General features: G+C 56.7%; 1 protein-coding gene across 1 annotated transcript in view; it reads left to right on the top strand.

The window, feature by feature from the left end:
* The window catches only part of VWA5B1 (von Willebrand factor A domain containing 5B1), a 43,777-nt gene that overhangs the window by 5,666 nt on the left and 25,979 nt on the right, over positions 1–12,132 (top strand). Inside the window, exons 4-10 of the mRNA XM_054394852.1 lie at positions 1,785–1,957; positions 3,000–3,161; positions 4,195–4,417; positions 4,568–4,710; positions 4,979–5,110; positions 5,972–6,096; positions 11,333–11,509. Coding sequence (XP_054250827.1) covers positions 1,819–1,957; positions 3,000–3,161; positions 4,195–4,417; positions 4,568–4,710; positions 4,979–5,110; positions 5,972–6,096; positions 11,333–11,509 — 1,101 coding nt within the window. The 5' untranslated portion in view covers positions 1,785–1,818. The remainder of the gene's footprint in view (positions 1–1,784; positions 1,958–2,999; positions 3,162–4,194; positions 4,418–4,567; positions 4,711–4,978; positions 5,111–5,971; positions 6,097–11,332; positions 11,510–12,132) is intronic.

Below are 12,132 nucleotides of genomic sequence, written 5' to 3'. Positions count from 1 at the left end.
TGCCCTGCTTGCTCTGTCCCATCCCTGTCATCCCTGCTTGCTCTGTCCCATCCCTGTCAGCCCTGCTTGCTCTGTCCCATCCCTGTCAGCCCTGCTTGCTCTGTCCCACCCCTGCCAGCCCTGCTTGCTCTGTCCCACCCCTGCCAGCCCTGCTTGCTCTGTCCCATCCCTGTCATCCCTCCTTGCTCTGTCCCATCCCTGCCAGCCCTGCTTGCCTTGCCCCATCCCTGCCAGCCCTGCTTGCCTTGCCCCATCCCTGTCATCCCTGCTTGCCCTGTCCCATCCCTGTCATCCCTCCTTGCTCTGTTCCATCCCTGCCAGCCCTGCTTGCTCTCCCTTTTTCCTCCCTCAATGCCATTTTCCTGGTGAGCTCCTGGCCTTGATGCCTGTGTTGGTGTCCTCCATGGCAGTTGCATAGCAAGGTGGTTTTAATAAGGCAGGACTGTGAGGAGATGAGCAACTGGTGAGGAACTAGTGAGGAACTGGTGAGGAACTGGTGAGGAACTGGTGAGGAACTAGTGAGGAACTGATGAGGAACTGATGAGGAACTGGTGAGGAACTGATGAGGAACTGATGAAGAACTGGTGAGGAACTGATGAAGAGCTGGTGAGGAACTGATGAGAACTGGTGAGGAACTGATGAGGAACAGGTGAGGAACTGGTGAGGAACTGGTGAGGAACTGGTGAGGAACTGATGGATTCCACTGCTGCTGGCTCTTCCTGGGCCTTGTAAATCATTGCATGAAGCACTGCAGAGCCAGCCAGGGAGAACTGCTGCCTAGCAACTTCTCCCCATGCCCCAGGGGAGGTGGATGTGGCCCCAGAGCTGCCTGAAAGGTCTCCTTTGAAACCCCCAGCCTTGGGGGGAGGATGGAGCTGGAAGAGAGGAAAAGCTGCTCGGGGAAAAGAGTTGAGATTGTAATTGGCAGAAGTAGGCACTTTGCATCTGAATGTCTCAGCTGAGCAAAGCTGAGGGATGAGTCAGCCTTTGCAGGAAGGATCTGGAGGTGTGGGGCAGCAGAGCCATGCCACCTCCTGAAATGCAGTGAGGATGAGGATGGGCAAGGGCGTGGGAGGGCAGGGAGGATGCCTGGCCCTGCCTGCTCCTCTTCTCCACAGGCTAAAGAAAAATCCTTCAGGTCGTGGTCTTAGCCTGGAGAGAGTTGTCACTTTGGGGGATAATGAGAAGCAGGAGGGTCAAAATATAACCAACCAACCCAAAAAGCCATTAACCCCCTCCTGGCCAGAGTCAAGCAGGAGGTGGCTGCAGGAGCTGGTGAGATGTGTGATTAAAGCTGGAGATTCAGACTAGAGAGAAAGAGGAACTTTTGTATGCTGAGGGTGGTGAGACCCTGGCCCAAGCTACCCAGAGAGGTGAGAGATGCTCCATCCCTGAAACCATTCCAGGTCAGGTTCTCTGGGGCTCTGAGCAACCTGATCCAGCCAAAGATGTCTGTGCTGACTGCAAGGAGGCTTGGACTGGGTGAGCTTTGGAGCTTCCCACCCAAACCGCTCTGTGATCCACCACTGCGACACAGACCTCTGGATCTGCCTCTCCTCAGCCAGGCAGGGCCAGCCTGAACCTCCCCCCTTGCACAGGAGAGGATTTGAGGCAGGTGTTTGCCTTGCTCCTTCCCCCCAGCATCTTCTCTCCAGCCCCAGCTCTCTTCTTGTCCCCTTTCTCTCCTCAGAGCTGCAGAAGCCAAAACGAGATGCGGGGACGCAGAGGTGTAGTGGGCACCTGGGGGGCTCCTCACTCATTCTCAGCCTCCCACCTCTCCCCAGGTGACTCCACCATCACCAGGAGACCCCCAGGAAGATGCCAGGGCTGATTAACTGGACCACCTGCTCCCCACTGCCCCTCACCACGTCAGAGGTGACCTCCTGTGTCAGTGGCTATGCCTTTGGGATGACAGCCTTGCTCACCTACCACAACCCAGAAGCTCAGGCTTTTGAAGGCAAGTTTCAAGGGGCTGAAGCTACCACAGGAGCTGTAGAGCCAGGGGTACCACAGTGCTGGGGTTCTGTGTGGGCCTTGAACCTTTAGATGCTCTCTGGGAAGGGTGACCAAGTCTGTCACCTCCTCACTTTGATCCTTTGCAGTCCAACTGTGAGGTTCAGTAAGGCACAGTCCAAGGTCCTGCACCTAGGAAAGGGCAATCTCTGGGATCTATCCAGGCTGGGAGGGTGATGAGATTGAGAGCAGCCCTGCAGGAAAGGATTTGAGGGTGCTGCAGGGGGAGAAGCTGGACAGGAGCCAGCAATGGGTGCTGGCAGCACAGAAGGCCAAGAGCAGCCTGGGCTGCATCCAAAGCAGTGTGGCCAGAGCTGGAGAGAGAGGATCCTGCCCCTCTGCTCTGGTGACACCTCACCTGCAGGGCTGTGTCTGGAGCCCCCAGCACAAGGACATGGACCTGCTGGAGCACAAAGATGATCAGAGGCTGGAGCACCTCTGCTGTGGGGACAGGCTGGGAGAGTTGGGGTTGTTCAGCCTGGAGAGGAGAAGGCTCCAGGGAGACTTTAGAGCAGCATTTCAATATCTGCAGGGGACCTAGAGGCAGGCTGGGGAGGGAGTGCTTAGAAGGGGCTGTGGGGATAGGACCAGGGGCAGTGGTTTGAAACTGGAGCAGGGGAGGTTTAGGTTGGACATGAGGAGGAAGTTCTGCAGGACATGAGGAGGAAGTTCTGCACAATGAGGGTGGGGAGACCCTGGGACAGGTTGTTCAGGGAGGTGGTTGAGACCTCATCCCTGGGGACACTCCAGGTCAAACTGGCTGTGTCCCTGGGCAGCCTGCTCTAGCTGGAGATGTCCCTGCTGCCTGCAGGGGGGGTTGCACCAGATGACCTCTCAGGCTCCCTTCCCACCCAATGTGAATTTCTAAGCCTGGAAGATCCCAGAGGCATGCAGGGAAGTGACACAGGGACCTGCCCTGCCATGGTCCTGGCTGGTGGGTGTGGGCACAGTGCTTGGTGTGGGTGACAAAGCCTTTCTCGTGGCAGGTCTCTTCCTGTACCCCCTGGACGAGTGCACCACCATCGTGGGGTTCGAGGCGGCCGTGTCCCGGAGAGCCATCACCGTGCAGATCAAGGACAAAGCCAAGCTGGGGGACAAGTGCTTCGAGGGCTGCCACCTCCCTGATGGAAGAGCTCCTGATGGAAGTGGTGAGGGGGGTCTGGAGGACTGAGAGGGGATTTAATAAATGTCTATAAATAGCTGAGGGCTGGGGGTGAAGAGGGAGGGGACAGGGACAGGCTCTGCTCGGTTGCACCCTGGCATAGGACAAGGGATGACAGATATAAACTCCAGCACAGGAGGTTCCACCTCAACATGAGGAGGAACTTCTTCTCTGGGAGGCTCACAGAGCACTGGAACAGGCTGCCCAGAGAGGTTGTGGAGTCTCCTTCTCTGGAGACTTTCCAGCCCTGTCTGGATGTGTTCTGTGTGACCTGTGCTGGATTCTATGCTCCTGCTCTGGCAGGGGGGTTGGACTCCATGACCTTTGGAGATCCTTCCCAACCCCTAACATCCTCTGCTCCTGTGAGATGATCTTTAAGGTCCCTTCCAACCCCTAACATCCTCTGCTCCTGTGAGATGATCTTTAAGGTCCCTTCCAACCCCTAACATCCTCTGCTCCTTTGAGATGATCTTTAAGGTCCCTTCCAACCCCTAACATCCTCTGCTCCTTTGAGATGATCTTTAAGGTCCCTTCCAACCCCTAACATCCTCTGCTCCTTTGAGATGATCTTTAAGGTCCCTTCCAACCCCTAACATCCTCTGCTCCTGTGGCTGGAGCTTGTGGTGATCCCCAGGGGGCAGGGCTGGATCTGGTCTTGGTCAATATCTTTACCACGATCTTGGGAGGTTCCTTCCAACCCCTAACATCCTCTGATCCTGTGATGGGGAAGCAAAGCATGGGGAGGTGGCAGAGGGTGGCTGGCTGCCTGGCACATGCCATGGCATCAAGAAGGTTCCTTCCAAAGGCTGAGCCTTGGGTTCTGGTGCTCATGTTTCAGAGTCTCCTCCATTCTGGACAGCCAAGGGAGTGGTGCAGAGGGCTGGGGCTCAGGCTGTGTGGGGAAATGCTGCTGTGTGCACTGAGGGCTGCTTTGGGGTGGTCACAGGAGGCCTGGGCAGCAGTTTTTTCCCTGCTTGTGACACCGCATCTCCCTGTGGTGTGGTCCTCTCCCTGTGCAGGAAGGCTCCTGATGGATGAGGACTTGGAGAGGGTTGTTTTTGTGGCTAACCTGGGCGTCATTCCTCCCCTGGAGAGCGTCTCCATCTTCATCAGCACCTCCTCTGAGCTGCAGACACTGCCCAGCGGGGCTGTGAGGGTCCTTCTGCCAGCTGTGTGTGTCCCCAGGGTCCCTCAGCCCAGCCTGGAGAACACCAGCAGCTTCTCCAGCCACCAGCTCCGAACGTATGGAAAACCAGGGGATGGGCTCTGGCGGGGAAGGGAAGGCTGCAGCTGCCGTGGGAGGCTGGAGAGCTGCTGCAGGCTCCACCTGCAGCTGATTTGCAGTTCCTGGGGGGGGTAGAAGGTGCTGACTGGGGTTCCCCTCACCAACAGGGACAAGAACCACTGTGGACTGAAGAGGCAGGAGCAAGGGAGCAGGTCCTGCTTGGCTCAGCTGCTGCAGAGGGAGGTCACCAACCCTTTTGAGTATGAGTTCAGCTTCCATCTGGAGATCCGGGGGCCATGCCTGCTGGCAGGTAGGGGCTGCCAGGCTGCTTGATCACCACCTCCAGGCAACAGCCAAGCTCTTCCTCCTTCTCTGCCTCCTCCATGTGGAGCCAGTGTTGGCAGGTTCACCGTGCTGGGGTGGATGTAGCAGGAGAGCGCTGGTGTTACCGTGGGGAGGGTGATACAGCAGAGGCATCACACAGCCTGCTTGGCTCCTGTTCCTCTGCCATCTGGTTGTCTCCTCTCCATGGGCTTCCCACCCTCAGCCTCTGACCTCCCCTTGGTTTCCCTGGGCAGGTGTTGAGAGCCCTACCCACGAGATCCGGGCGGACGCCGACCCCTCCGCCCGCTCCGCCAAGAGCATCCTGATCACCCTGGCCAACAAACACACCTTTGACAGGCCTGTGGAGATCCTCATCCATCCCAGTGGTAGGTGGAGAAAAACCTGGGAGTCCTAGCGGACAGCAAGTGCTCCAGGGGACAGTGATGTGCCCCTGTGGCCAGAGAGGGCCAATGGTCTCCTGGGGCGCAGCACAAAGTCGTGGCCAGCAGGGCTGGGGAGGTTCTCCTGCCCCTCTGCTCTGCCCTGCTGAGACCACACCTGGAATTCTGCATCCAGTTTGGGGCTTCCCAATTCAAGAGAGGCAGGGATCCGCTGGGGAGAGTCCAGCAGAGGGCTGTGAGGATGACTGGGGGGCTTGAACATCTCTCCTGTGGAGAAAGCCTGAGAGCCCTGGGGCTGTTGAGCCTGGGGAAGGCTGAGAGGAGATCTTGCTGACATCTATAAATCCCTGAGGGGTGGGGGTCAGGATGAAGGTGCCAGGCTCTTTTCAATGGTACCCAGTGACAGGCCAAGGAACAATGGGTGGAACCCAGGAGGCTCCACCTCAGCATGAGGAGAGACTTGAGGAAGGGACCTGAGCAATGCTCAGCAAGAGCTACAGGGTGGGGGGCAAGAGGCTGGGGCCAGACTCTGCCCAGTGGTGCCCAGGGACAGGGCAAGGACAGGCAGTGGGCACAAAGTGGACCCCAAGAGATTTCACTTAAACAGGAGGAGAAACTTCTTTGCTGTGAGGGTGCTGGAGCCCTGGAGCAGGCTGCCCAGAGAGGTTGTGGAGTCTCCTTCCCTGGAGACTTTCAAAACCCTCCTGGATGTGTTCCTGTGTGACCTGCCCTGGGTGATCCTGCTCTGGCAGGGGGGGGTGGGACTGGATGATCTCCAGAGGGCCCTTCCAGCCCCTACCCTTCTGTGATTCTATGATGTTTTCACCTGATTCTCTGCATTTCCAGAGCCCCACATGCCTCACATCTTGATGGAAGAAGGTGACATGACACCTGCAGAGTATGAACGACACCTGAAGGGGAAGAATGATTTCATTAAAGGCACTAAGAAAGACTCCAGTGCTGAGAAAAAGGTGAGAAGCAGAAGCTGTAGGTGCCAGCTGAGGCTCACCCTGGGGCTGGAGCTGTGCAAGCATCAGATATCACACTGGGCCAAGAAGTTCTGCAGCATCCTCCCTCAGAAGGGGCTTGTGTGGAGGAGCAGGGCAGGAGAGGGGATTCTGCCCCTTGGCTCTGCTCTGCTGAGACCTCACCTCCAATCCTGCCTCCAGTTCTGGGGTCCCCAGCAGGAGAAGGACACAGAGCTGTTGCAGCAGGTCCTAAGGAGGGCCACAGAGATGATCCAAGGGTTGGAGGAGCTCTGCTGTGAGCACAGGCTGAGGGAGCTGGGGGTGTTCAGCCTGGAGAATACTCCAGGGGGACCTCAGAGCTGCCTTCCAGTAGCTGAAGGGATCCTGCAGGAAGGCTGCAGAGGGACTTTCCATGAGAGAGGACAAGGAGGAATGGTTTGAAGCTGAGGCAGAGGAGGGTTAGACTGGAGCTGAGGAAGAAGTTCTTCAGTAGGAGGGTGGTGAGACTCTGGAACAGGCTGCCCAGAGAGGCTGTGGATTCCCCTTCTTTGGAGGTATCCAAGGCCAGGTTGGATGAGACCTTGAGCAACCAAGTCAAGCTGGAAAGTGTCCCTGCCCATGGCAGGGGGGTTGGAGTGGATGATGTCTGAGATCCCTTCCAGTCCAAACCATTCTATGCTGCTGCTGCTGCTGGACCAAGTGTGGAAGGAGCTGGGAGGTGGTTGCTGTGTGTGTAATTAGTGCTGCTCTAGCCTAGCATCATTAGCTAGGTGCATTGTCACTGCACTAGGGGGAGTGTAATTACTGCACAGAATAAAATATGCTTTTAATTGCTCAGTAAATGTTTACCTTTTCTGGAGAGCTGTCAGAGAGGGAGAAGTGACTGTGCTGGAAATAATGAGCTGAGCAGCAGACAAGGCAGGAGAAAGCTTCTCTTTGTTCTGCTGATCAGCAAATAAGGAACCTCTGCTGGGGGATTTGTGTCTCCTCTCCCAGCAGCTCCGAGGCAGTGAGTGACAGGCAGCACTTCAGAGCTGCCACAGCACTCAGTGTGCCTGGGCTCAGTGGTGAGGGCTGGAGTGGAGCTGATTTTTCCCAGCTTGGTTGTCTCCATCTAAGAGCCAGGCTTGTGGAACCACAGCCCTGGGTGTGCTTGTGCCAGCTCCCTGCTCGTTGTGACCAGGGGTGAGCATCTCCCTTGAGTTCATCCCCCTTGAGATGAGTTTGCTTATTCTTCATGTGTCTGAAGGGCTTTGGGGTGCTGGAGGGGGTCCAGAGAAGGGCAACAAGGCTGCTGAGGGGGCTTGAACACAAGGAGCAGCTGAGGGAGCTGGGGGTGTTCAGCCTGGAGAAGAGGAGGCTGAGGGGAGACCTTCTGGCTCTCTACAGCTCCCTGAAAGGAGCTTGCAGCCAGGTGGGTGATGGTCTCTTCTCCAGAGCATCACAGAATGGTCTGGGTTGGAAGGGACCTCTAAAGGTCCCTTTGAGAAGAGTTTGCTCATTCTCCATGTGTCTGAAGGGCTTTGAGGTGCTGGAGGGAGTCCAGAGAAGGGCAACAAGGCTGCTGAGGGGGTTTGAATGCAGATCCTGTGAGGAGCAGCTGAGGGAGCTGGAGGTGTTCAGCCTGGAGAAGAGGAGGCTGAGGGGAGACCTTCTGGCTCTCTACAACTCCCTGAAAGGAGCTTGGAGCCAGGTGGGTGATGGTCTCTTCTCCAGAGCATCACAGAATGGTCTGGGTTGGAAAGGACTTCCAAAGGTCATCCACCCCCACCCCCTCTGCAGTCAGCAGGGACATCCTCAGCTAGATCAGGCTGCCCAAGAGCCCTGCTGAGCCTCACCTGGAATATTCCCCTTCTCTCAAGGCACAAGTGGTAGGACAAGAGGCCTCAAATTGCACCAAGGGAGGTTTAGGCTGGGCATGAAAAGAAACTTCTTCACTGAAAGGGTTCTCAAGGACTGGCACAGGCTGCCCAGGGAGGTGCTGGAGTCACCATGCCTGGAGGGGTGTCAAAGATGTTTGGATGAGGAGCTCAGGGCCACAGTCTGACAGCTGTGTCCAGGGAGGTGCTAGGTTATGGCTGAACTCCATCACCTTGAGGTCTTTCCCAACCAGGCAGTTCCATGATCCTGTGACTCATTCCCCAGGTGCCTGAGCTCAGCCCTTGGCAAACATCCCAAAGCTGCTGCAGAGCTGCCTCCCTGTGCTGCCACGATTTCTCCTGGCACTGGAGGCCCAGCAAGCCTCTTTTCACCCCTCCTGCCCTTCCCCTTCCCTGGCAGTGGGTGCAGGGACCAGGGCTCAGCAGGAGCCTGCTCTGGCTGTGCCCAGCCTGCGGCAGGTGGAACAGAGCACAGCTCCCACACTCCTGCTCAGCTGCCTCTCTGATGGTGCCTGAGTCTCTGAGCATGGCAAATTACCTAGTGAGGGGATCATTCCCCTGCAGGAAAGCCACCTCTTTGCCCCACGGGGGCACTGGCACCTCCAGGGAAGGGCAAGAAGCAGAGCAATGCCCTGGATGGTCGGGGGTAGGTTGTTGGTGCTGTGCTGAAGCAGGACACTGAGCACCTCTTCAATGAGGGAGCCCAGAAATGTCAGCAGTGAAGGATCATCAGTTCTCCTCCCTTGCTTGCTTGTGCAGAAGCCTTGGATGCCCATCAGCTGGCAAGGGTGCTGGGCAAGGGGGGGGGGGGGGGATGTGCACTGGAAGTGTCTCTGTCAGTGGGCAGGACCCAATTCCTTTGCTGTGATTAGATCAGGAGGGCAGGCAGGGGAGGAGAGGAGGCAGTGCAGGTGAGATGCCTCCTTTGCTGGCTCTGAAGGGGTTTGTTGAAGCCTGACCTGTAAAATCCACTCTGCAGTCAGTAGGAAATCCAGGCTGTGGGCTCATCCCCATCACAGTCAGGGGTCCTAGGCAGCAAGTCATAGCCTGGGCTGCATCAAAAGCAGCTTGGCCAGCAGAGGGGCAGAGGTGTTCCTGCCCCTCTGCTCTGCTCTGCTCTGGGGAGACCTCACCTCCACTGCTGTGTCCAGCTGTGGGGCTCCCAACACAAGAAGGACATGGACCTGATGGAGAGGGTCCAAAGGTAGATGATCAGAGGGCTCTGGAGAACCTCTGCTGTAGGGCCAGGCTGGGAGAGTTGGGGCTGTTCAGCCTGGAGAGGAGAAGGCTCCAGGGACACCTTAGAGCTGCATTTCAATATCTGAAAGAGACCTACAGGCAGGCTGGGGAGGGACTGTTCAGAAGGGGCTGTGGGGATAGGACCAGGGGCAGTGGTTTGAAAGTGGAGCAGGGGAGGTTTAGGTTGGACATCAGGAGGAAGTTGTGCACAAACAGAGTGGTGAGACCCTGGAACAGGTTGCCCAAAGATGTGGTTGAGGCTCCATCCCTGGAGACATTCAAGGTCAGCCTTGCTGTGGCCCTGGACAGCCTGCTCCAGTTGGAGGTGTCCCTGCTGCCTGCAGGGGGGGTGGACAAGGTGAGCTCTGAGGATCCCTTCCAACCTGACTCATTCTGTGATCCCAGGGAATGCTGTGGATCCAGGGCCACCATTCTGCCCTCAGACAGAGGCATTTAGGAGCCCTCCAGGCTGAAAGCTGCTGAACACCTGAGATGTTAAAGAGAAGGATGTCATATGGCTGGAGGGAAAGAGGGGTGGAAAAAGCCCTTGGAGCTCCCAGTGACTGATTTATACTCCAAAGCATGAGGGAGAAGTGCAGGAGGATGAGCCAGAGCTGGGGTGATGGTGGGGTCCCTGTTGCTGTGAATGGGAGCTGCCTTTTCACAGGGGTCAGGGAAGCAGCACTCAGGCAGCACAGCTGGAAGCCAGGCTCCTTGTGATCCACAGGGACTCTGGAGCTTGGTGAGTGCCATAAAAAGAAATGTTGGGGTTTTTAGCCTGTAGAGCTAGGAATGAGACTCAGGGCTGGAGAAAACCAGCCTGGTTATCTGGGGTCTGGTTTACTCCTGGTGAAAGAAAGAAAAGGCTTTGAAAGAGGAGGAGGGGAGAGGCCAGCAAAGCCTCTGACAATGGAGCTGCTTGTTGTGGGGCATTTTGGGGTCCCCCTCTCCAAGAAGGATGTTGAGGGGCTGGAGCAGGGCCAAAGAAAGGCAACAAAGCTGGGGAAGGGTCTGGAGAACAGGGCTGGGGAGGAGCAAGGTGAAGAGCTTGGTTGAGACAAAGCCAAGCTGCAGAGTGGTGGTGCTGGGAGGGACTGAGTGAGCAGTGCTGGGTTAGCAGTGAGGAAGAGCTTGGTTGAGACAGAGCTGGGGGTGCTTAGCATGGAGAAGAGGAGGCTGAGGGGAGACCTTCTGGCTCTCTATAGCTCCCTGAAAGGAGGCTGGAGCCAGCTGGGGGTTGGTCTCTCTCCCATGGAACAAGTGATAGGAGAAGAGGAAATGTCCTCAGGTTGCCCCAGGGCAGGTTCAGGTTGGACATGAGAAGAAACCTCTTCACTGAAAGGGTTCCCAAAGACTGGCACAGGCTGCCCAGGGAGGTGGTTGAATCCCCATCCCTGGAGGGGTTTCAAAGCCCCAGAGATGTGGTGCTGAGGGCCATGGTTTAGCCCCAGCCTTGGTAGGGTTAGGGGATGGTTGGGCTGGGTGAGCTTCCCAAGCAGAAGGATTCTCTGGCTGTGTGGTTGTGTGCAGTACAGAGACACAGCTCAGGCTGATTCCTATCCATGTCCTGAGCTACTGGCTTGGCTTTGCAAACCTTTTCCACCTGTACAAAGAGAAAAGAGAAAAGGGGTGGGCAGCAAAGCCAGCAAGGCAGAGGTGGCAGGAATGGAGACAGCACACCCGGGGCTGCATCTGACACCTCATTATTGAGCAGGCACAGACAAAGCCTCTGGTGTGCCTTGGGGAGACACTGAACTGCTCTAATGAACCAGGTTTTCAGGAAGGAGATCAGGAGATCAGGAGAATCAGCTCTGCAAGGTGCTCTGTGGGGTCAGCCCTTTGCATTGCTCCTCCAGGCTGCCACTGTGCATGCAGGGGGGGCTCTGGTTTGGGCTCTGCCTTCGAGCATGGCCGGGGAGGAGGCAGGAACCTCCTTCACCCACGGAGCAGCCCCACAGGGAGGGTGGACAGAAGAACCTGTGGAGCTGAGGTGTCGTCAGCACCAAGGCCAGGACAAGCCACACACTCACATCTTGCCCACACCTCCCTGCTTGTCTTCTTCTCAAAGAGCAGAGGGGCAGAGCCCCCAACCTCTGGAGCTCTCCTTTGCTGTCTTGCAGACGGAAATCATCAGGAAGAGGCTGAACAAGGACATCCCCCACCACCCTGTCATCATGCTCAACTTCTGCCCTGACCTGAGGACCATCCAGCCTGACCTCCAGAAAGCCCAAGGGGAGTTCATCTTCCTCATAGACTGCAGCAGAAGCATGAGTGGAGTGAACATCAACCGTGTCAAGGTACCAGCCAGGAGGGGAAGTGCCAAGGGCTGAACCTTACTGAGCAGTGGGGGACTGCTGAGTGTCACCAGGAGGGGCTGGAGGGGGAATTATCTGCTGCAGCTTGGCTCAGCTCAACTCTGTGGCCTGTCAGGAACCTGCAGGGAAGCTGCTTCCCCCCTCAGTCTCTTCCTCCTTCTCTTCTTTACCAGCTCATTGAATGCAAAGATCTTTTCCCTTCTCCCTCTTGCTGGAGTGCAGGATTTGTGCATCCCTTGTCCCCTTCTCCCAACCTCTGGGAGGGCTTGAGGCCATCCCTGCTTAAGGGAAAAAACCTCCAGGGAACTCCAGGAGACATTTCAGGGCAGTGTGCTGACTTTTGAAAGTCCTTTCCATCCCAGACCATTCTAAGATTCTAATGCATGGTCTGCAGCTTGGCTCTGTCTCAACCAAGCTCTTCCTCACTGAGAGTGGTGGTACTGGGAGGGGCTGGGTGAGCAGTGAGGAAGAGCTTGGTTGAGATAGAGCCAAGCTGAGTGGTGGTACTGGGAGGGACTGGGTGAGCAGTGAGGAAGAGCTTGGTTGAGATAGAGCCAAGCTGAGTGGTGGTACTGGGAGGGACTGGGTGAGCAGTGAGGAAGAGC

This window comes from Indicator indicator, chromosome 32 (genome assembly GCF_027791375.1).
Source record: "Indicator indicator isolate 239-I01 chromosome 32, UM_Iind_1.1, whole genome shotgun sequence".
Classification (NCBI taxonomy): Eukaryota; Metazoa; Chordata; class Aves; order Piciformes; family Indicatoridae; genus Indicator; species Indicator indicator.
This window is presented reverse-complemented; position numbering and strand designations above follow the sequence as displayed.